This window comes from Haliotis cracherodii, unplaced genomic scaffold, assembly GCF_022045235.1.
Source record: "Haliotis cracherodii isolate W230 unplaced genomic scaffold, xgHalCrac1.p SCAF_12, whole genome shotgun sequence".
NCBI classification, from domain to species: domain Eukaryota; kingdom Metazoa; phylum Mollusca; class Gastropoda; order Lepetellida; family Haliotidae; genus Haliotis; species Haliotis cracherodii.
Window position 1 is genome coordinate 9,246,402 of NW_027266267.1, and position 24,080 is coordinate 9,270,481.

Consider the following 24,080-nt stretch of genomic DNA (forward strand, 5'->3'; position numbering starts at 1 on the left):
GGGTACGATGACACACAATCAACATCATCACCAAGTCTGACCACCCGACCAGCATGTGATGATGGGGACTAATTCTAACAGAGATAATTCAGATGTACAATCTGTCAGCCTGGTCATACTTGTCTTTGTTTGTCAAGTGTGTTTAATCACTGTAAGTGTAGCTGTGTACAAGACTGGGGCTGGTGCCATGTGCTTGCAGCATGCTTGTGAGAGTTATCTCCCCTCCTGTCTTTCGCTGAGGCCCATTTAAGGTTGGGGCCCGTTTAGGGTTTAGCTAATACCACAATACTTAACCGGCAACTATTTGGTATGTTCTAATGTTCAACATCTAAAATTCAAAAATTGCAAAATAAAAAATTAGCTTTGTCCCCAAACATGGACCTGTTGAACGTGTTCTGTGAACACAACACCTTCGGGAGGTCACAAACCTCAAATCGTGAGTTTGAATTCCAAATCGCCCTGATGATAAATCTGCACTATACCCGGACTCCCTTGAGGCTTCCTTTCTACATCAAGCTGACCTGTCGTGGTATAGGTGAATTATCGTTCAAAGCAGCATTAAACCAAACTCAGACAGATAGATAAATCTTCTGTGGACATATCTTTAGACACACAACACAACACTTGTTGTTATACGTAAATAGTTTATTCATACCATATTTTCAAGAAGACATCAAACTTTTAAGGATGACTTCTTTATTTAACAATAACACTTTCTTAGTACAGTAAGAATTCTAGTACCTTTGGGGGTTGAGTCCCATCTGGGATTCGAACCTACTCTCACAGTGAGGACAACTGGTGGTCTTGATCATGTACTTTGGATTGGACTCCCCAAAAGTAGAATTTGTAAAAAAAGTGTTTGTTGTTTAGAATGCACTTGGCAATATTCCAGACAACGACCTGTAAATAATTGAGTCTGGGCCAGACAATCCAGTGACTGACATCATGAGCACAATTGTGATACGATGATGACTAATGTACCCAACCATAGAAAACCAATTTCATTCAGGACTAGTCCAGACTTTTACAAAACTTATAACACTCGTCCTCGAGAGGCTGTATCAAATGCTGAATCAAAGCATGTGATAGTAACAAGTGACAAGTGATAAGTTTATTTGCATTTGAGGCCACAAATATTTATCAAAAAGGTGGTTATCTGGGTAGGTTTCTTTTTAGATATAAAGATATACTTTTAATAACTGCAGGGTTCACTGACGAGAGAAGCTGGGTAAATTTATAAATGGAAGGATTAGTTTATTAAACATTTCTCTACTTGACCAAAAATAAGGACATTCCAAGAAAAAAATGAAATTCATTCTCAGTACAAAATGTATACGAGTTTGTACACAGAAACATCTGGGGTTTAAAACCGTTTATCCTATGTTATCTACTTTACACCACCCACCATAGTTTTGAAAGCACAAAACAAATTTAACCACAAAAGAGCGTTATCACTTCCCCTTGCCATGGGGCACATTAGAATCTTGTTTGTTCATATAGTAGTGAATATAAACTATAAAGTAGAGGCCTATAAAGCCTTAAGAAGAGATGGTACTAGGGTCACTGTCATCAGAAAAAACGATTAACTGTGAAATTAATACACACAAAAGGGCCCTTCTCTTGAAATAAAATTATGGCTCCAATTCTTGAACTCAGCTTTTCTAAGAGGTACTTATTAAGACTAACTTCAGTAGTTTGTGAGAAAACGTGTCCCCATTGCAACACCATGCACTTAGTTGCAAAGCACGGAGCAAGGGCCATAACTCTGTAAAAAAGATGTTACTGCTCCAATGTTTGAACTCAGACTTGACAAGTATCTCTTATATCAGCATTAGTAGTTTGTAAGAAAACTGTTTAACACAGTATGCACTGAGCTGAAAAGCACGGAGCAAGTGCCACTACTTTGAATATGATATCAAATGTTGGAGACAATAAGTAAGTTATAACCCTCAAATGTGACCAGTGCTCGAGGACAACCATCACTGGATTTTTCCGACTAGTGTAAAATTAGAAGGTGGTACCCCTGTCGTTGCCTCATGTCTCCCAGCTCTCATACGCTGTAGCTAAACGTCTCTTAAATGCAGTTATAATAGATCCAAAACATCATTACAATTATCAACACAAATACATCATGCAATATTCCATAACGCAATAACGCAAGTTCATTATGAAATAAAACTAATTATATCCACAACTCAATCAATAAGCAGTATATAACAACAAAACAATCTATAGGTCACGTCGTATAACAGCGGCATGGTAACTAATGACTGAAGACAATCAGGAATAATAAATGACAGATCAAGACTCCTGCTTCCAGGACTAAAGTCTTAATTCCACTCAGCACAGAATAATTATTACAAAATGTGACTCCACTGATCTGTCATAGCTTAGTCTGCTAATGTTGCCAGCAACACGATCACTTAATGTAACCATAGTAACAAGTACAATGAAGGTAGGACTGACCTCATCAAGTGGTGTGTATATAGGAGACAATGGTAGCACTATATAGAAATGGCACCATATGGAAATGTAGTGGATGTAGGCCCTGCTGTAGTGTTGTTGCATAGGTTGTTACTGTTGCTGCCCGATCAGTAAACTCATGGTATGCTTCGTGGGAATGATTCTTAAGGAAATCTGGATGTCGTCCACAAAGTTTGTTTGTTGTTTGGTTGTTGTTTAACGCCACACTCAGCAATAGGTTGTTACTGCTACTGAAAAGGGTGGAAACTCATGGTATGCTTCATGGGAATGAATGCCACACTCAGCAATATTCCAGCTGTATGAGACCAGTCTGTAAATTAGCGAGTCTGGGCCAGACAATCAGGTTCTCTACATGTGTTTCCTTCGTTCCGTTACTTGATGAACAACACCATGTACCTGGTCCTGCCACACAGTCAAGTTACAGGTGAATCTCATCCCACGACAGATACTGTACACTGAAGTACAGTGTGTTGGAAAATATATACCTACATTCCTACATATATGCAGGCAAATTTATACAAAAGGTCCCCTTTGTGAACAATTTGGATGAAAATCTGATGAGGTGGGTAAAGATATGTACAAATATCTGAAGACATGCAATCAAATACATATTGAGAATGACAGAATAGAAATAGCACTATGGTCTGAGAAATATACAAGACAGCTGTGTGTCTTTGAAATACATGACAATGACTATAGACATGAACATCTCTGTACAATTTCAATCAAGCGTTATTAAGATCAGTCATTTATTAGTGGGGCAGGGGCTAGAGGGACCACGGGAGAGTAACCAAAAAACATGACAGTGTTTAGGGGAAGGTCATGAAATATGAAAATGAAAATTGAACAGTTACTTAGATTTTGAACCTTTTTTGAAACATCAAGCAGATATCTGAACATGAGAGTGAGTAGGGTTATATTCCAGCAATATCTTGGTAGGGGAAACCAGAAATGGGCGTCGAACATTGCACCCATGTTGGTAATCAAACCCGGGTCTTTAGCATGAAGAGCAAACACTTTACCCACTCGGCTACCCCACTGCTTATCTGGACATGAGACATGCAGACAGAGGGAACACTTAATTCACGTGAAGCGGAGGGTCAGGATTGAAAGCATTTGGGAAGACCTTCATTAGATGAACTTTGAACTGTTTCGAACATTTCTGTAATTATTTCTAAAATATCCTTGCCTCCTCCCCTTCTCTTTAATAAATGACTGACCAAAACATACAAGACAGATGCTACACCTGGACAAACCAGACACGAGAGATGCTTAGGAGCCGCCAGGAGCTTCTTAGATGAGATACAGACAGGAGATGGAGAGTGAGAGTTAGGAGACAGATGCTACACCTGGACAAAACAGACACGACAGATGCTTAGGAGCCGCCAGCAGCTTCCTAGACGAGATACAGACAGGTGGAGAGTGAGAGTTAGGAGACAGATACACACACCTAGAATAAAGTCAAGGCTACTTACAATATATTTTCATATCAAAAGTCATTTTTTAGAAACGTATCCTGTAATTTTTGTAATAAACTACATTTAATTTTGTTTAGAAAGTGCCATGTTCATATTGAAATACAATACAATACAAACCAAAAACTACTATCTGACTACATGTTTTGTAAATTCTCCACTGCCAAAGTTATTTGAGTGCCCTTTCTACTGTTTCCTCGGTTTCTCTGCATCACATGGGATGATCAAGTATTCATGGTAACTGGGGCCATCTGGAGAAACATGCAGAGGTCTTGTACAACACTTCAAGCAGGTGTATTACGCATTTATCAATTTCTGATCAACATCATTTCCAACAGACACATGGCAGTTTCCAGAGATTGGAAAATGAAAAAGGTGTGGTCCTCGATTTTCTTTTCAGGTGGATATATTCCAGGAGAATTCCATTCAACTTTGAGTGGTTGTGTTTGTACAGAATAAAATATGTAAAAAATACATATTAAGCCATTTTTAATACACAAAGAATATGTCACAAAATAGATCTGAATATTTCATATGGTTGATAAAATAAATATAGATGGTTTCCAAACATATTTGATAAAAATATCTGTTACTTTGTCTTCCAACATATTTCCGCTAAAAAACATTTCTATACAGGTCATAAAAATTAAGTAACAATTCCTGGTGTATCAAAGTGTTCCATATAGTTGATAGAATAAATAAAGATGGCTTCAAAACATATTCAAGAAAGTAATAGTTCATCTTTCTTAAAAAAATATACTTACACTAAAATAGCATTTCTACACAGGTCATAACAAGTAACAGTTTCTGGTGTAGAGCAAGATGTGAGGTCTATAGTCAACACCACACAGATGATCTCCCAGTTTCTGGTGTAGAGCAAGATGTGAGGTCTATAGTCAACACCACACAGATGATCTCCCAGTTTCTGGTGTAGAGCAAGATGTGAGGTCTATAGTCAACACCACACAGATGATCTCCCAGTCACACAAAGTTCCAACAGATGAGGCAAATTTTCCTGATGAAATGAGCATGCGGAGTTCCTGTGACTCGAAAATAGAGACAATAGTGTGAGTGTGTATGGTTTTACGCCGCTTTAAGCAATATTCCAGAAATATTACAGCGGGGGACAGACAGACAATAGTGTGAGAGTGTCTGGTTTTACGCTGCTTTTGGCAATATTCCAGCAATATTACAGCGCGGGAGAGACAGACAATAGTGTGAGTGTGTATGGTTTTACGCCGCTTTTAGCAATATTCCAGCAATATCACGGCAGGGGACAGACAGACAATAGAAATGACAAAACGAACACATGGGCAAAACAGACACCTAAGAGCTGCCACTAAGATTTTGAGACGGAGGTGTGTGTCTACGCCACATAGATGACCTCCCAGTCATGCACACTGTTCCCACAGATGGGGCTGAGGTGTGTGTCTACGCCACATAGATGACCTCCCAGTCACGCACACCGCTCCGACAGATGGGGCTGAGGTGTGTGTCTACGCCACATAGATGACCTCCCAGTCTCGCACACTGTTCCGACAGATGGGGCTGAGGTGTGTGTCTACGCCACATAGATGACCTCCCAGTCACGCACACCGCTCCGACAGATGGGGCTGAGGTGTGTGTCTACGCCACATAGATGATCTCCCAGTCACGCACACCGCTCCGACAGATGGGGCTGAGGTGTGTGTCTACGCCACATAGATGACCTCCCAGTCTCGCACACTGTTCCGACAGATGGGACTGAGGTGTGTGTCTACGCCACATAGATGACCTTCCAGTCACGCACACTGTTCCGACAGATGGGGCTGAGGTGTGTGTCTACGCCACATAGATGACCTCCCAGTCACGCACACTGTTCCGACAGATGGGGCTGAGGTGTGTGTCTACGCCACATAGATGACCTCCCAGTCACGCACACTGTTCCGACAGATGGGGCTGAGGTGTGTGTCTACGCCACATAGATGACCTCCCAGTCGCGCACACTGTTCCGACAGATGGGGCTGAGGTGTGTGTCTACGCCACATAGATGACCTCCCAGTCACGCACACTGTTCCGACAGATGGGGCTGAGGTGTGTGTCTATGCCACATAGATGACCTCCCAGTCACGCACACTGTTCCGACAGATGGGGCTGAGGTGTGTGTCTATGCCACATAGATGACCTCCCAGTCACTCACACTGTTCCGGCAGATGGGGCTGATGTGTGTGTCTATGCCACATACATGACCTCCCAGTCACGCACACTGTTCCGGCAGATGGGGCTGAGGTGTGTGTCTATGCCACATACATGACCTCCCAGTCACTCACACTGTTCCGACAGATGGGGCCGAGGTGTGTGTCTACGCCACATAGATGACCTCCCAGTCATGCACACTGTTCCGACAAATGGGGCACGTCTTCCCGATAAAGTGGGGGGCACACTGAATGCCACAGCACATGTGTCGACACGGGCGGAACAGACACTGGGCCTCCTCCTCCAGACACACCTTGCACCGGGCGTAGGCGGGGTCGGCGGGGACAGCCGGGGCGGGGACAGCAGCAGCAGCAGCAGCAGCAGCAGCAGCGTTGTTGACAGGGCAGTTGTTCTGTATGTTGTTAGCTGCAGAACAAACAAGATGGAGTTAAATGAGTTCATGAAGTTTAATGAAATAGAGAGTTCAAAATGCTCAGATGTTCATGGCCAAGAATCTTGAAGTTTCACATTTTATTCTCATTATATGGTCGAGGGAAAACCTGTCTGTGCATGGATCAACAACCAGGCAAAAAGAAAGGATTATTATGAAGTTAAGATTTTTATGGATTGTTGCAAAAGCAACAACTGTACAAAATTATAAAAATAGGTAAATTTTGAAGACAAAATTCATATTTGTGCAATTTTAGGTTTGATGGTTTTCGACACAAAAGAAACATTCATGGTTTTCTCTCTTATCACATGAACAACATCTCATTTCCTAATCAAAAGCAACTTTCTCTTAAAAACAAGCCATCGTCTGAGTATTTACAATGTCTGTGTGATACAACACCCCCGTTATAGCATGAGTAATCGCATTAACATGGCCATCCGAAAACGTACGATGTCCGAAAACCTATGATCCGATGATAATGATACAGGTGTATACAGAAGCATCTCACTACTTAAAATAAACTTCAATTAATGAGGAGAGAACTCTATCTAAATGAACTGTTGTACTTCACTTCAAATCAATTCAATTCTAAAGGTCAACACATTAACACCTGACGCTTATAGTACACATTTATCTCGTCACTTCCATGTATCCTAATTTGGTAATGATGTAAGTTGAATATGTCTTGAGCTTATTCATATAATCTCAGAGTGAGTGAGTGAGTGAGTATGGTTGTACACCACTTTTAGCAATATACCAGCAATACAACAGCGGTGGACACCAGATATAGGCTTCATACATAGTACCCATGTGGGGAATCGAACTCAGCTCTTTTGCATGCAGAATGAACGCTAGGCTACCCGACAATCCTTGTTAATCTCAGAAGTACTCAGAAAACATTTAGCTTCCTAGAAATAACCCACTGTATAATGTCAAAAAGACAATGTGTGACTTCTGTGACAAGGTTTTGACTCGTGCAATAAGGATAGAGGGCATCTGAACACTGTGTCTTTGAACTACAGAACTACAAGGTGAGGTGAGGTGAAATTGGGTTTAACGTCGCGTCCAAGATTATTGCACTTATATAGCGACGTGCATGCACGTGTATGTGTGTGTGTGGCTGCTTGTACTAGTCCGGACTGATGCCGATTTATAGTGCTAGCTCACTGAGATACCATGCCGCAGTTTAACATGAATACCCCACTCAGACACAGTATACTGACTCCGAGCCGACCAGTCCTTGTTTTAGCCCTTTAATGCCGAGCGCCAGACAGGGTAACAACAAGTACAATCTTTTAACGTCTTTTTGTATGACGCGGCCCGGGATCGAACCCTGGACCTTCCGCTCTCCGGGCGGACGCTCTACCACAGGACCACGGAGGCGGTCCTACAGAACTACAAGCTTGTACTGGCCTCTGTGTACATCAAGTAGTGTTACTTCACCACAGCAGTACCACACTGAAACCAACCCGACATATTTTGTATCTGACTATACAAATATCTACAAATATCTAGTCCCTAGGGGCTACAAATAGATGATTTATCTTTTAAAAACATCAAATGTTGTTTCCCAACCTTTGAAATTCGGTAACCCAACAGAACATTGTGCCATGTATAAACTAACATTGGTCCCCAATAAGAAAATACAATCAAGCAGAAAATCAGAACTAAACATTGCACCTTAAATTTCATAATATAATCTGAAATACTTTCCTCTCTTTGAATAAAAGCAGGAGTGATACATCATAAAGTTTTCATTATTCATTCCAGCACAAGATATCTTAAATCAAGTCATCCACTTTGTTTGTCTGCTATCTTATTTTGTCTGATAATATATAGTATACTATATCATATCATGGAAAGAGTTATTGATGCTATAAACCAGTCCAATAAACTTGGTACCAGTATCCAATAAATATGACGGACAAATAACCTGTGCCTAGTCTCCACATAGGCTCTACACATGTGCTTTGTTCAGTTGGTTCAAAAAAAAATATGATTAATAATATGACTCCCTCCATACATTTTGGACAAATTTGGATGCAGATGTGAAAATTATTCCCTGTGGCCTAACACTCTGTGACTCCCTACCTTGTAGAAGCTGCCTCAGTCTCTCCAGCTCCTCGTCCTTCCGCCTGTTCTCCTCCGCCTGTCTCCTCATCTCCTCAGCCTGTCTCCTGTTCTCCTTGGCCTGCCTCCTCATCTCCACAGCCAGACTGTTCATCTCCCTCTGCTTCCTGTCCAGCTCCTCATCCTTGTGTCCAAGCTGGTGGTCCTTGTCCTGCACCACCTGGGCGTGTCTCCGCTCTACCTGGGTGTGTCTCCACTCCACCTGGGCGTGTCTCTGCCCCTGTCTCTGGATGACCTGGGCCTGTGCCTGCAGCCTGGCAGTCAGTGCCTGCATCTCACACCGCCGCTGTGCCTGCTCCCGACTCAGCTCTGTGTGGTACTCCTCGTGGGTGCGCTCCATCTCCTCCTTGCTCCTCTCCAGCAGCTGGTCCTTCTGCTGGATCTCCTTGCTCTGTCTGATGAGACTCAGGTCCTTGGTGTGGGTTGACTCCATTAGTCTCTGTAGCTGGGAGAAGTTTGCGTCGGAGGCTCGCAGAGTGCCAAGGAGCAGTGCCTCGTTAGGGTAGAACCCACCTGTCAGGTAGAGGGTAGATGTGAAGATGGAGTGAGGGGACCTCGTAACTAAGAGACATGGGTTTTTTTCATTTTTCATTTTACCGATTCAACCATGGCAAATAAAACAAAAAAACATTTGACTGGAGTTTGAGAGTATAGTCAAGAGCCTGAAGCCCTAGTCCAGTCTTGTCTGATATAATTTCTTTCAATCTAGAAAGATCAGCTGATTATTATCCAATAGCTTAAAAACAAATCTACTGTAAAAGTTTGGACTTGATACTCAAAAGCTCTGGGCGCAGACTGTAAATGTATTTTAATTTGTCTGGCTACTCCATCTGTGATGAGTTAGAAAAACAAAGAGTTACATCTACAAAAATTATTAAAAAAATGAAGTACTAAAATGTAGAGTTTTAAAAGGATAACTGATCGAATGCATTGTCTACAGCCACTGCAAAGTGAACAAATATCCTCAGAAGTACAACTATATTCTAGGTTATTGTATAATGCTAAACATTCTGCATATCCAGAAATAAGGACACATGAATACTTTTTCCCACCAATACAACTAAATAAAATATACATTCTAGAGAACAGCATAAACTTTTATTCTGACCGACCCTAGCTTAGCAAAGTTCAATAAACAATTAAAATAGTTGAGAACATGAGAATGTCTTTTAGGCTAGTTTGGGAACAGCTTTTGGATTAAACTCTCACAGTCAGATTTAGTTTAAGAATAGAAACATATCAAAGGGAGATAATAGTAAAACAAATATTCAAGGGAGATAATCTCGATTTTCAAATGTTATTCAGATCATGTAGAAGAAAATGAATGACTCTGATAAGAAGAGTTAAGGATTCGCTTTAGTTTACAGGCAGGATGACCAGTGACCTCAACATGAGCACAATACACTCACGGGACAAGATAAAGAATTTGAGAACAGCTTGTCGGATTTGCTGTACATCATACTGACATGCCAAGGCTGCGTTGATGGCCGCCATGTCCAGACTTGGGCGGAGTGGGGAGGGCGTGGCCGGGCTGCCTGGGGTGACGCACTGGTCTGTGAAATGAATGACATGTACATTTAACATGGCAAAATATTATTTCATAAAACTCAGTTGAACTGATATCAACAAGACTTTTGTTCTTTCAATAGAATCTTGAATTACATAGATCTATAGACTTGTACACTGATAACTAATCCTACTCATATTTCCTTCGATTGTTGATATATATATATGTTGATAACCTCCAACAAACATACAAAGACTGGGTTATGAAGCAGACAAAGAAGAACAAGAGTTATCCCCTGCCCTGTTGCAGAATTTATGACATAATTAAAAAAACAAAAACCTAACCATTTTTAACCGAGGTGCAACTTGTCATGGAAATTGTAGAAAAAAGAAGAGTTTGGAACCTAAGTCAATCTTGTTGCCATGGAAACATAAAAAATAAAAATTTCTAAAATTTCAAAATAGCAAAAGGCACCAGTTCAGCATGTACTTGACAGATCTGAAAAAATATTTAACGGTTTCTGAGTTATGCTCCGGAAACGAAACATGACGGATGGATGGACGGACAGAGCCCGTTTCTATATCCCCCGCCAATTTTGTTGGGCTGGGATAATAAAGAAAATTGATATGTGATTGTGGTGTCAGGTGAGCACTACTGAGGAATGTAGAGTAGGCAATACCTGTGAAATGTTGACAATAACGTTATGATCAACATTTAATTCAGGATCTATTTTCAAAAAGTAATATCTGAGAAATATTGCAATAACTGATGATAAATCGAGCCAGCTTTTCCTTGCTGCCTCACATCAGACATGTACTACTAGAGCAAGTGTAAATTATTGAGTATTGAGTATTGAGAGTGAAACACATTGGTTGCTAACAATATCCCCTTGTCAGCCTGAAGTATCGTGAGATGTATCATATAGTGTGCTAGGCTCATCTTGATACTCCGAAACTTGGCTATAAAGAAAATTCGCAACATTATGTTTTCAAAAAGTAATATTTATGAAATACTGCAATAACTCAGTCTGATGATTACTTGAGCTTGTGCTGGTTGATAGCAACAACTGCTTGTTAGCCCGGGCTATACGGAACATGGAGAATCTCACCCATAAACAATGTGAATTAGGTGTAACAGTGTGTATTGCAGTAACTCCATGTGAGTTAAACACAAGCTGGTTGATAGCAACAACTGCTTGTCAGTCGGGCTATACGGAGAATCTCACTTATAAACAATGTGAATTAGGTGTAACAATGTGTAGTGTATCGATACCCAGTAATTGCGATATATAGCGTATCATGAGGTTGGCATTGATTGGCAACATTAAATTTGCCTTAATACATGTAATACATGGAGTCAATATTTGTGATTATTGCAGTACACGGCAGACATTGTCCATCACCCACCTTCAGCTGTGTCGCTCTCTGTCAGAGCCTGTGAAAGAGAACAAAGATATTACAGGTCATGATATACAATGTTATAAGTTAGTTCAGAATTAACACATCCTTTGGTTTGGCCTCAACTAGATACTTGTTATATACAAACTGACTGTGCTGGCTAATGAAGGGTTGGACATAACAATCCAATACAACACTATCTATGGTAATTAAGTCTCAATCTTGGGACAAGGAGTGTGACAGTTTCAATCTGAGTAGTGGGTTATTTATTTGAGTTATTTTGATGTCTCATTTGGAGTCATTTCAATCTATACACTTAGCGTAGTGTCTTGTTCTAGTGTCAAGGTATGACACTTTCTGCACAATCACTCAACATGGCAAACACATTAAGTGAATAACACGGTCTCAGAGAATACTTTATGCTTACTATCAACAAAAGATCATTTGTCAGTGGATAATACAATTAGTAGGGAAGTGATTTTTATTTTCTAGCTGAAAGTTGAAATACAAGTTATACCTAAAGAAGTCATCATTTTAATATCAGTGAGTGGTGTTTTGGTTTGTTGTTTAAACTTATATTAAAGTCATACCTAAGAAATCTAACATTTTTAATATTTTGCTTTGATGTATTTCAAACACTATAACATGCATATGTCTAAGCTGCACTTTTCAGGGCTCGTGTTCATTCTTTTATCTTCCTGTTCATGTTGTTGATAACTAAGTACAAATATTTAATCACTAGCCAAAATTAACTTCAAGTGGCCATAACGAATTCACACTGCCTAATATTGACATGTAACTTTACCTATTATCATGATCAATAGAGGATTATGTTAATTTGAAACTTGTTTCTTATTTATTTGTTAATGCCATTTCTTCTTTACCAATACAATATGTAGTATTGAACATGTTGAATTTAATCTTCAGTTCATCCACAGTTATCTCATCAGTTGAGATATCTACGGCATGAAATTGTAGCGTAATATGTAACTTAGATATGGCATTGATTGTCTGTTGCATAAATTGCACTTTCTATTTTTTGTGAGAATCACAGTGAGTTTTAATATTCTCTCGGTTAAACTTAAACTTAACATTATTTCCAGCAATAGATCACAAAACATTGTATCTGCGATTTGTTGTATCGCAACCAGTCTAATTCTAGCAACATAGTGGAACATTCTCAACTTTCTTTTCTTGGTTGATAGATTTATCAGTTTCAGTCAAGTTCACTTGAAAATGTGATGTAATCATTTGTTTTCCTTTTAAAATTTCTTTCAAATTGACGGGGGGCGCCATGTTTCTGCATCTGCTACACAAGGGATTGTGGGAACCCTTTCATCCATACTGTGTGAACTGCATTGCAAAGCTGGACAAGATGAAATAAACTAGAGTCATTTCTCTAAGAATGATCGATAAAAATTGCTAAATGTTCTTCCGAAAATAAAAAGCAACTATGTTTCTAACGGAACCCAAAGATAATTATAGACAGGGCTAATATGACTGAATGTAGTTTAAATTAAAGATTTTTCCACTCTGGCCAAGCGACAATTGTTTTTTATCATCCAAAACTGGCTCCCACAGGAGTTATCGCTGGGATGAGATCAAGTGATATCTACACTGTAGATATCGCTGCAATGAAATTACATCACAATGCTTTGCAGACCATTGTGACGTCACTGGTTACCATGACGTCACAATCAAATGACATCACTAATGGCTCTGCTACTGAAGCTGTTTGCAGTACTTTTTACACTGAAGACACTGCTAATTACTGTCTACAAATAGAAAAAGTTGAAAGAATGATGTTGGATGATAAATAAAATCTCACCCTTGTGTCTTTTGATATCAAATATATCAACACTCGTTGATAAAAGTGCAAAAATCCTCGGCAAGCCTCGGAATTTTTCCACTTTTATCAACTCGTGTTGATATATTTGATATCAAAAGATACTCGGGTGAGATTCTCTATATAATGTTTTGTTGCAAAAACAAATAGACTGTCAGGCAAAGGAAAGTATACACCCTTGTCTGATGGTAGCTAAAAATGAAACGACCAAGGAATGGTTATTAGATGGTGATGTATTTGATATGGGTATCAGAGTTGTGTTTTTGGACCTTAAGTGTTTCTGCGACTGTTTCAAGCCTAGCCATGTTTGATAATGTTTGTACTTTGTTGGTCAAATAATGCGCACTTGTGTGTTATATGCACCCTTAATTATGGGCAATTAAATTCTAGAAAAATATATCTGACGTATATAAACATTCCAGGCTCTCAGCATAAACCACAAAATTTACGATCTTTCAACTCTTTCACCAATAAAATATTCTAATAAGAGCCCCCCTATTTCAAATTTTGAGAGCGCCCTGGGCGCTTAATACGTTGAATATGGTAATAAAACTTAAGGGTCCCTTTGAGTTTGTTAGAACCATAGTTTACTGAATCAAAAAGTTTTTGGTTTGGTTTGTTAGTTGTTTAACGCCGCACTCAGCAATATTACAGCTATATGACGGCGGTCTGTAAATAATCGAGTCTGGACCAGACAATCTAGTGATTGATATCATGAGCATCGATCCACGCAATTGGGATCGATGACATCCATCAACCAAGTCAGCGAGGCTGACCACCCGATCCCGTTAGTCGCCTTTTACGACAAGCATAGTCACCTTTTACAGCAAGTATGAGTTGCTGAAGACTTATTCTACCCCGGCGTCTTCACGGGCCGTGTCAAAAAGAAATAGCATAATACGTATCAAAAAGAAATATGCTACATCGTTACTACATACCTCAGCCTCCTGAGCTTCCAAAGTAAAGTTATCTCCCTTGTGCTGCTTCACAAAGACACAGTGAGGGGCGTGTCTGGCATGCTGCACCCAGGGGTCGGCCTCGGGCTTCCAGTGATGCAGGCCACACCCACAGGCAAAACACACAACCTTGTCTGTGTACCCTGGTGAATATAGATGTTATATGTATAACTATAATAACCATGATATATTATATACAGGGTTTATGATCCATCACTATACAGAAACACACAACCTTGTCTGTGTACCCTGGTGAATATAGATGTTATAGGTATAACTATAATAACCCATGATATATTATATACAGGGTTTATGATCTTCCACTATACAGAAACACACAACCTTGTCTGTGTAGCCTGGAGGGTGAATATAGATGTTATATGTATAACTATAATAACCCATGATATATTATATACAGGGTTTATGATCCATCACTATACAGAAACACACAACCTTGTCTGTGTACCCTGGTGAATATAGATGTTATATGTATAACTATAATAACCCATGATATATTTTATACAGGGTTTATGATCCATCACTATACAGAAACACACAACCTTGTCTGTGTACCCTGGTGAATATAGATGTTATATGTATAACTATAATAACCCATGATATATTATATACAGGGTTTATGATCCACCACTATACAGAAACACACAACCTTGTCTGTGTACCCTGGTGAATATAGATGTTATATGTATAACTATAATAACCCATGATATATTATATACAGGGTTTATGATCCACCACTATACAGAAACACACAACCTTGTCTGTGTACCCTGGTGAATATAGATGTTATAGGTATAACTATAATAACCCATAATATATTATATACAGGGTTTATGATCCTCCACTATACAGAAACACACAACCTTGTCTGTGTACCCTGGTGAATATAGATGTTATATGTATAACTATAATAATCCAGAATATATTATATATACAGGGTTTATGATCCACAAATATGCAGAAATGCATTGCTTGGAGACAGAAAATATATAAAATGGATCGAGGGAATGTACAAAAATTAAACATTCTACATGAAATTTAAAACAAATATGTTATTAATATTAGTTGTTTGAAAAGTCCAGTCTCTTACAAGATTACACACATTCAAATCAATATTCAAACATTGAACCTGGCATCATCATGATCTGTATAGACAGTTTATTAATGGTATATGATTTAAAGTATCCAGTGTATATGTATAGTTTTCTGTGAATTGTATATGTTTGTTATAAGCCATTTACAATTTGCATATAAGTATATTGCAAGTATAGTACAACTTGGAAGCTGTAACCATCCATTTGTGTATCTTTTGTATATACACATCTAAAACTTGTTAACAATTTAGCCATAGAAATGTTTTCATGTGACAAATGCTTGAATGTAGCTTACCTGTGAAATAGAACCCTGCTTGGCAAAGTTGATCAGCTGTTGGTCTTATTTGTTCAGACCAATATTTAAATGTCTCTAGTCTGTCCTGTGATTCCTCAAACTGAGGGTGTCTAAACATAGGATCACCACTCACAAAGCTGTTGTCACATGATTGTCCTAGATGTTGTGATCTGATCTTGTTTTCCAAGTCTCTTGGTATATTTCCAATATCCAGGTACTTGATGACAGGACAATTCTTGGACATCTCCTGGTGTCTCTTGACAGGTTCATCCACATCATACAACATCTCCAGCCCACAGAACACACACCTGACCACGCCCCCCTCCCCCTGGTACACAAAGCCCGACCCCGCCCACACCTCAGCCCGTGGGTGGGTAGGGCTAGGGAAGGTGAGGAGACGGTGACTCTCAAACAACATCGACCCCATTTGTTCATCACCCACATTGACCTGATTTTCAGTATCCAACTGCTCGGGCGTTCTGGGAGTATTATATCTGTCGTACACAGCCAGCACGCTCTGTTCCTGGACACCAGAGCCTGTGTCACTTTGTGTGTCCTCCGTCGACGTCGGTGTGCTCATCTGCAAACGTCGTCGGACGTTACGGGGGTCACCTGGTCGGTTTCTCCCGGGACTCCGAGCTGTCAAAAGTGCCGGTGTGTGTCTCGCTAAGAAGGCACAGTCCGGACTAAGGACACGGTGTACGGCCATCGGCGACTCGCCTGACCATCCCCGGAACGACACAGAACACTGGAAACACTTCACCTCGTCCCCCAGAGCTCCAGGGTGGCGATAAAACCCAGCTTTTGACAACTTCATGGGGGAATTGTATGTCAACAACGACGCGTGGTTCCTCCGGCCCGGCTCTGGTAGAGGGTACTCCTGGAAACTGGCGAGTCTCCTGAGGCTGTCATCCATGCCATTAACGGAACCGGTATCCATGGTAACAGAATCACAACAATTCCACGGGAGATGCACTTTAGATTCAACACAAAACACAAACTTGAGTAACGCTTTCCAAAATATCAACAGAAGTCGGCCATTTTGGGATATTCCGCGAAAGGGAGATAATCGTGTACGATTTCTAAAAATAGATGTACGATGCGTGTCATTACATGTTTGTGGAATATTTAATACAATTTGATAATATAGATTAGACATACGATGGTGAATGTACCCAAACAAAGAATGTACCCACAAGCTAGTAAAAACAGAATAGCAACACATTCCATGTAATAACTGGAACCAAACACGTCTTTGCTGGAACTGAGAATGCAAAAATAATATATCTAGATCTATTAAAATATAATGTATGAGAAAATAACATAATATAGCCCCATATTTCTTTCGAAGATATTTTCATTATTCTTATACATGTATAATACAAACTGGAGTCAATAATTAATCATTATGTAAAAGGCGACTATGCTTGTCGTAAAAGGCTACTTATGGGATCGGGTGGTAAGGCTCGCTGACTTGGTTGATGCATGTCCTCGATCCCAATTGCGTGGATCGATGCTCATGATGTCAATCACTGGATGTCTGGTCCAGACTCGATTATTTACAGACCGCCGTCATATAGCTGGGATATTGCTGAGTGTGGCGTTAAACAACCAACCAACCAACCAATAATTAATCATAGGTTAAATTGAAGCGTACGTGTTGATATTCGACGGACGCTTCATATACTAATACAGCTGTATTACATTGGAAGAAAGGTAAAATCTCATGGGGTCGACCTCTTCTTTCCCAGTTAGTCTCACATATGAACTCAATCCAAACAAATATGAATAAAATCACTAGACTATGGTTTTCTTTCTTATTTATCAATCTATATCATGTAATAGATCTATCAATCTTATAACAATATAATATAGTATAGAGGATCACCTTCTTTAATTGGTTGGTTTGTTGTTTAACGCCGCACTGAGCAATATTACAGCTATATGACGGCGATCTGTTAATAATCGAGTCTGGACCAGATAATCCAGTGATTGACATCATGAGCATCAATCCACGCAATTGGAATCGATGACATGCTTCAACCATGTCAGCGAGCCTGACCACCCGATCCCGTTAGTCGCTTCTTACAAGCATAGTCGCCTTTAACGGCATGCATGGGTTGCTGAAGACATATTCTACCCCGGATCTTCTCGGGTCACCTTCTTTAAAAATGAAGCATCGTTAAGATGAATATTCTTAATGCGAAAGAAGCAAATGATCTACCGTCTTGTCATTAGGTGTACACCTACACATAGTCGTTGGCGATTACACTGTTACATGTTTGTACTGAATTTGGTGTCGTTCATTGTTCCTGTTTTTCGATAGTGTCTTCTTTGATTAAACTGTTTAAGAAAATTCCAGTCTAATAAAGATATGATCATATTATATTCTATATATGTATGTACTATATAAGTCTAACAACCATGCACCGCCGTGATACTGGTGGAATATTGCTAAAAGCGGCGTAAAACCATACTCACTCACTCACTCACTCACTCACTCACTCACTCACTCACTCACTCACTAACAACCAACATAACATTATAATGTCATCACGTAATCTAATAGCGATCTAGCGGACAGATGGCCGAGTAGTCTAGCAGCCGCAACGGTGTGTAGATTTGCCTCCCTTAGCAGTGCCTGGATACGCTGATGATAGTTTGGAATCCCTACTTTGATCGTCGGTCTGTGAGTACCATACCCGTGACTGTTTGAAACACACACACATACACACACACACACACACACGGGACAAGTTTTAACCCGGAATCCCAACGTGTTAGACCCTATAAGTATATATAAGTAATATAATAGCCCATTAGTCTATAGTTTTGTAGTCACGCGGATGACTGACTAAACAGTGAACATATTTATACTTGATGGTGTTTGTTTGTTGTTTAACACCTCACTCAGGTCTGTTACATATATGACGGCGGACTGTAAATAATCAGGTCTGGACCAGACAATCCATGTGGGCGATATTGTGAGCAACGATCCACGCAGTCGGGGCACGATGACACGCAATCAACCAAGTCACCAAACCTGGGACTAAAAAATAAGTTCGTTATATCGGTCAGTTCATTATAAGCGTGTTCGTTATAAACGTAGTTTACTGTACTTCATTTAACAAGGGGGCTATGGATGGCCCAGTCGTCTAAGGCGCCGCAATTCGCTGTGCAGAGTTGCGTCCCTTTGGGCACGCCAGAAACCGATGATTGTGGGTTCGAATCCCGGTTCGGACCATACCCGTGCTCGAGGGTTTCACCGAAGTGGTGAACGTCTAAGACCTGCATCACTTCGGACTTTCCTCACACATTAAGCTGACACGCCGTGATATAACTGGAATACTTTTCAAAGCGGCGTTAAACCCAACTTACTCACTTACTCATTTATCACAGTGGCTATCCTGGGTTTTGCCATCCAATCTGTGAGTATAAACAAAGATTTGCTGGGGATCTATTCCAAGCCGGAATCCCCATTACGTCTCACTATAGGAGGACACCCAGTCTCGCCATTACCCTATATCAGGACACCCAGTCTCACCATCCAGTCTCACTGTATTCCAGGACACCCAGTCTCGCCATCACGTCTCACTGTACACAAGGAAACCCAGTCTCTCCATCACGTCTCACTGTACACCAGGACACCCAGTCTCTCCATCACGTCTCACTGTACACCAGGACACCCAGTCTCTCCATCACGTCTCACTGTACACCAGGACACCCAGTCTCTCCATCACGTTTCACTGTACACCAGGACACCCAGTCTCTCCATCACGTCTCACTGTACACCAGGAAAATCAGTATCACTGTACACCAGGACACCCAGTCTCACCATCACATCTCACTGTACACCAGGACACCCAGTCTCACCATCACGTCTCACTGTACACCAGGACACCCAGTCTCTCCATCACGTCTCACTGTACACCAGGACACCCAGTCTCTCCATCACGTCTCTTTGTACACAGGGAGACACAGTCTCTCCATCACGTCTCACTGTACTCCGGGACACCCAGTCTCTCCATCACGTCTCACTGTACACCAGGACACCAAGTCTCACCATCACGTCTCACTTTACGCCAGGACATCCAGTCTCTCCATCACGTCCTGTCCCTATAGAATAGTGTATACATTCAAAAGTATTCTGAGGACCCGTGAAGATCCGGATACGAACAGCAACCCCTGCTTGCCGTAAAAGGCGACCATGCTTGTCGTAAGAGGCGACTAACGGGATCGGGTGGTCAGGCTTGCTGACTTGGTTGATGCATGTCATCGTATCCCAATTGCGTGGATCGATGCTCATGACGTCAATCATTGGATTGTCTGGTCCATACGCGATTATTTGCAGACCGCCGTCATATAGCTGGGATATTGCTGAGTGCGGCGTTAAACAAGCAAACAAACAAACAAACTGAGGCCTGAAAGCGTGAGAGACCACATCGATCTGTGTCAAGGCAACCGCCAGTCGTCATAAGTGACTAGCCCCAATGATGTCACGCCATGGAAACAAGCGGCGGAAGACAAGTTCTCTCCCAACGACACACTCCGGCGCAGTGGTGACTCAGCATAACACCACTGCCACAGGCTAATTTGCATATCACGTGACCAGACTTTTCTCTTGTTTGTAAACAAACGCGCTTTTCCAGAAATCAGTATAGAACGGACTAATGCAAGTAGTTGGTGGCGCTTTACATATTGTTTTGCATAATTATATAGATATGCTACTACAACTACGACAGTGAGTTGCATGACAATATATATTTATACATCATCATCGCTAGCTCTCCGTAGGGCTTCGATGACAGCACAATGTAAACAAAGGATAACTACGCAAAAACAAATAGATTTTCACGTATTAGGATACTTTCTTAATGAACCGTAACTATTCTTTGACATTTGTTTATGAAAATGTGTAGACTTGTCAAACATGAAACGGATGAAAAGCATATGCAATATCTTGAATGGACTGTGAAAGATGTGACGAATCGTCACATGGCGCTGGCCTGTGGCAGAGGTACTATGCTGGCTGGCTGCCGGCCGCATGGAACTCTGGGTAGGAGAGTGTCCCAACGAGGGACGCTTGGCCGAAGCAACTGCTGAGAACATACAGAAAGCTATTGAAGGGATATTTTCTTAGAGTATTCCTTGCATGAAAGAAGGGGCGGTCGGGTAGCCTAGTGGTTAAAGCGTTCGCTCGTCACGCCGAAGACCCGGGTTCGATTCCCGACATGGGTACAATGTGTGAAGCCCATTTCTGGTGTCCCCCGCCGTGATATTGCTGGAATATTGCTAAAAGCGGCGTAAAACCATACTCACTCACGCATGAAAGAATGGCTAACAGTAACTCTGGACTCCGACACTGACTTGCCACCCTCAAAGGAAACGTTCTGTTGATATATTCCATGAAGGAAATACAACATCGGAAGAGGAACTGCTAAGGCGTATAACGTTTGTTCCCGATATGAAAGGCACAATAAATTCGCAAGTAGAAGAACAATTACACACGGAGATGAACCGCAACAGCTACTTTCTAGATGCGATGTCGCCCGGAAACTACATGTTCGTCCTGTATTTGCTACTACAATCAAGAAACAACAAGAAAATGACAGAAGCAAATAAAGGAAAACTGAACACAAACATTTCGTATGGTGAAATACGCCATGACAAGTTTGGCCGCCTGCACCTTTCAGGTAAGAACTTCTAGATGACATTCTATGACGTGATCATATTTGACGATTATGGAGGAGTGGTATGGTTCTACGCAGCTTATGACCCGAGATATGAGACAGTCGAAACCAGGAACGACATGAGTATCGGCGTTACAGTTTAATCCGGACAACAAGTTTAATGAACATCGTGTGTAATTTGAGACAAGTGTGACTGATGGGGAACATGTGCATGCATGTGCAGTGTAGTAAATTTGGACTCGTCCCAGCCCTCGTCTGTACTAAGTCCGGTTTGGGGATTCTGGTGGTCGAAAAATTCGCCAAACAGCAAGTCCTCTAACACAAACGCAATCCCGGACTTGGTGGTGTTGATCTTCGCGCACGAGAAACATTATCTGGCAACACTCGCAATCTGAATCTTGGAACTTCTATCTAGCCATATGCAGTTTTGACAACAAAGACATTAAATGTGTTCAGAGGTTGAATTATACGAATAACTCTTCCTGTCAGTCAGATCACCGTCCGCTTTAACGAGGTCATTTACTTTAACAGGTGTCAAATGGTCATCGATGTTGTTAATATGAAACTGTTTGTCTCGAATCAGTGAGATTGTGGTACGTAAAACATTTGAGGTGAGGTGGGGTGAAATTGGGTTTAACGCCGCGTCCAAGATTATTGCACTTATATATCGACGTGCATGCACGTGTGTGTGTGTGTGTTTGTTGCTGCTTGTACTAGTCCGGAGTGATGCCGATTTATAGTGCTAGCACACTTAGATACCATGCCGCAGTTTAACATGAATACCCCACTCAGACACAGTATACTGACTCCGAGCCGACCAGTCCTTGTTTTAGCCCCTTAATGCCTAGCGCCAGACAGGGTAACAACAAGTACCATCTTTTAGCGTATTTTGGTATGACGCGGCAGGGGATCGAACCCCGGACCTTCCGCGCTCCGGGCGGACGCTCTGCCGCAAGACCACGGAGGCGGCATAAAACATTTGCATGTCATCGTTTCCCATTTGCATGATCTATGCTTACGATGTCAATCACAGTTTTGTCTGGTGCAGACTCGATTATTTACAGACGCGTGTTTCAATGGCCTTAAATATTGATGTCACCCTATGGGGAGTTCTAAGTTTGTTTGTTTTGTTTGTTTGTTGTTTAACGCCGCACTTAGCAATATTCCAGCTATTTGACGGCGGTCTATAAATAATCGGACCAGACAATCCAGTGATTGCATCAACCAAGTCAGCGAGCCTGAGCACCCGATCCCGGGGAGTCCGAAGTAGGCGTTGCCTCAAGTAACCTGTGCTTGTCGTAAGAGGCGACTTGCTTGGATTGGGTGTTTGATTGCGTGTCACAGTACCCCGAGTGTGTTTATGTTTGCTGGTGCCGTGGCTACTTGAAGCAAGTGTACCAAAAACACCTTTTTAATTACAATGGATACATTATATGTGTTTATTATTCTGTTATCAAATAAATATCTTCGTTATTATGTATCCCATTGTTTGAGTTCTGTGTGTGCACTTAATGCATGGGTATGGTGTTTTACACTTCGCGGCGGAGGACTGTAGGAATGGGCTTCATACGAAACATTAGCCAGATGTAAGGAATCGAACTCGGCCGTTTCGACGTGACGGGCCAAAACTTGATTGAGACACTGGGCCACCTTACTGCTATTACGGACATATTTCCTTCACACATAAAATATTACCGTGCACAGTGGAATCTGTGGAGACAGGACTTTGACTAATCAGCATTTTTAATACAAAGCGATATCAATTGTCCCGAATATACTATGATTCATAATAATACTTCTTTGAAGCTTGTTTCTATTTTCATTTGTTATCCTCTGTTATAATATTCCTAATACAGGCCTCTGTAAAAATCAGACTCACTTTCGGCCCCACAACAAGTAAAACGTTAATTTCGCCTGGATGTCAAAACAATGACGCAATGAAGTCCAAAGCAGATATTCCACTGTGCTACACTGTACACATTGAATGTCGAAAGCCCCTTCCATGAATGCGTGATGCGGATGCGACGGGGTAATTCTCTCAAATGTTGGAGGTATTTCAAAGCTTTTTACACATGGGTTGCGGTGTTCTCAGCATCCCAGTTAATAGTTCTGCGCTGGCCCTTACCCTAGACGGGCTAGAGACGACACCAAATGCATGGTGACAAATGATGATTAATGATCAATATTTGTTTTCTAGAAGTATTCTAGCTATAGGAGACTTGCCGTCAGTCTATGTAACCCAGCTGTCCCCTGGGTTTACGTTGACTGGCACTTTCTCGTGGCTCCCGGCACGGCACATAGGAGCCCCTTTTGACCAGAACTTCTTGAGTGTTTCAAGTTGTAGAGAATATACCCCTAAAATATAAAGGCTGTACAGAATGATAAGCCCATGGATGTATAGCAATTATATCTCTTATTAGTAGAGAACAACTCATTGTATGAAGCGGCGCATCACAACAGGAACTGAAACATTAGAGACCAACCCATCATACGAAGTGGCTTGACATAACTGGAACGGAAACATTACATACCCATATGAAGTGGCGCGCCACAACCGGAGCT

The 24,080-nt window shown here is 41.2% G+C and overlaps 1 protein-coding gene and 1 pseudogene across 1 annotated transcript; one reads left to right on the forward strand and one right to left on the reverse strand.

Annotated features, from left to right (window-relative positions):
• Positions 1 to 6,300: 6,300 nt before the first annotated feature.
• On the reverse strand, positions 6,301 to 16,853 carry LOC139457509 (baculoviral IAP repeat-containing protein 3-like). Its single transcript, XM_071238895.1, has 6 exons — positions 15,829 to 16,853; positions 14,404 to 14,564; positions 11,629 to 11,656; positions 10,125 to 10,268; positions 8,677 to 9,228; positions 6,301 to 6,560 (listed from the first exon to the last, which is right to left on the reverse strand). Exons 1-6 carry the CDS (start codon positions 16,766 to 16,768, stop codon positions 6,301 to 6,303), a joined length of 2,085 nt encoding a protein of 694 aa, XP_071094996.1. The 5' UTR covers positions 16,769 to 16,853.
• Positions 16,854 to 18,755: 1,902 nt separating this feature from the next.
• On the forward strand, positions 18,756 to 21,535 carry LOC139456974 (uncharacterized; annotated as a pseudogene).
• The last annotated feature ends 2,545 nt before the right edge of the window (positions 21,536 to 24,080 follow it).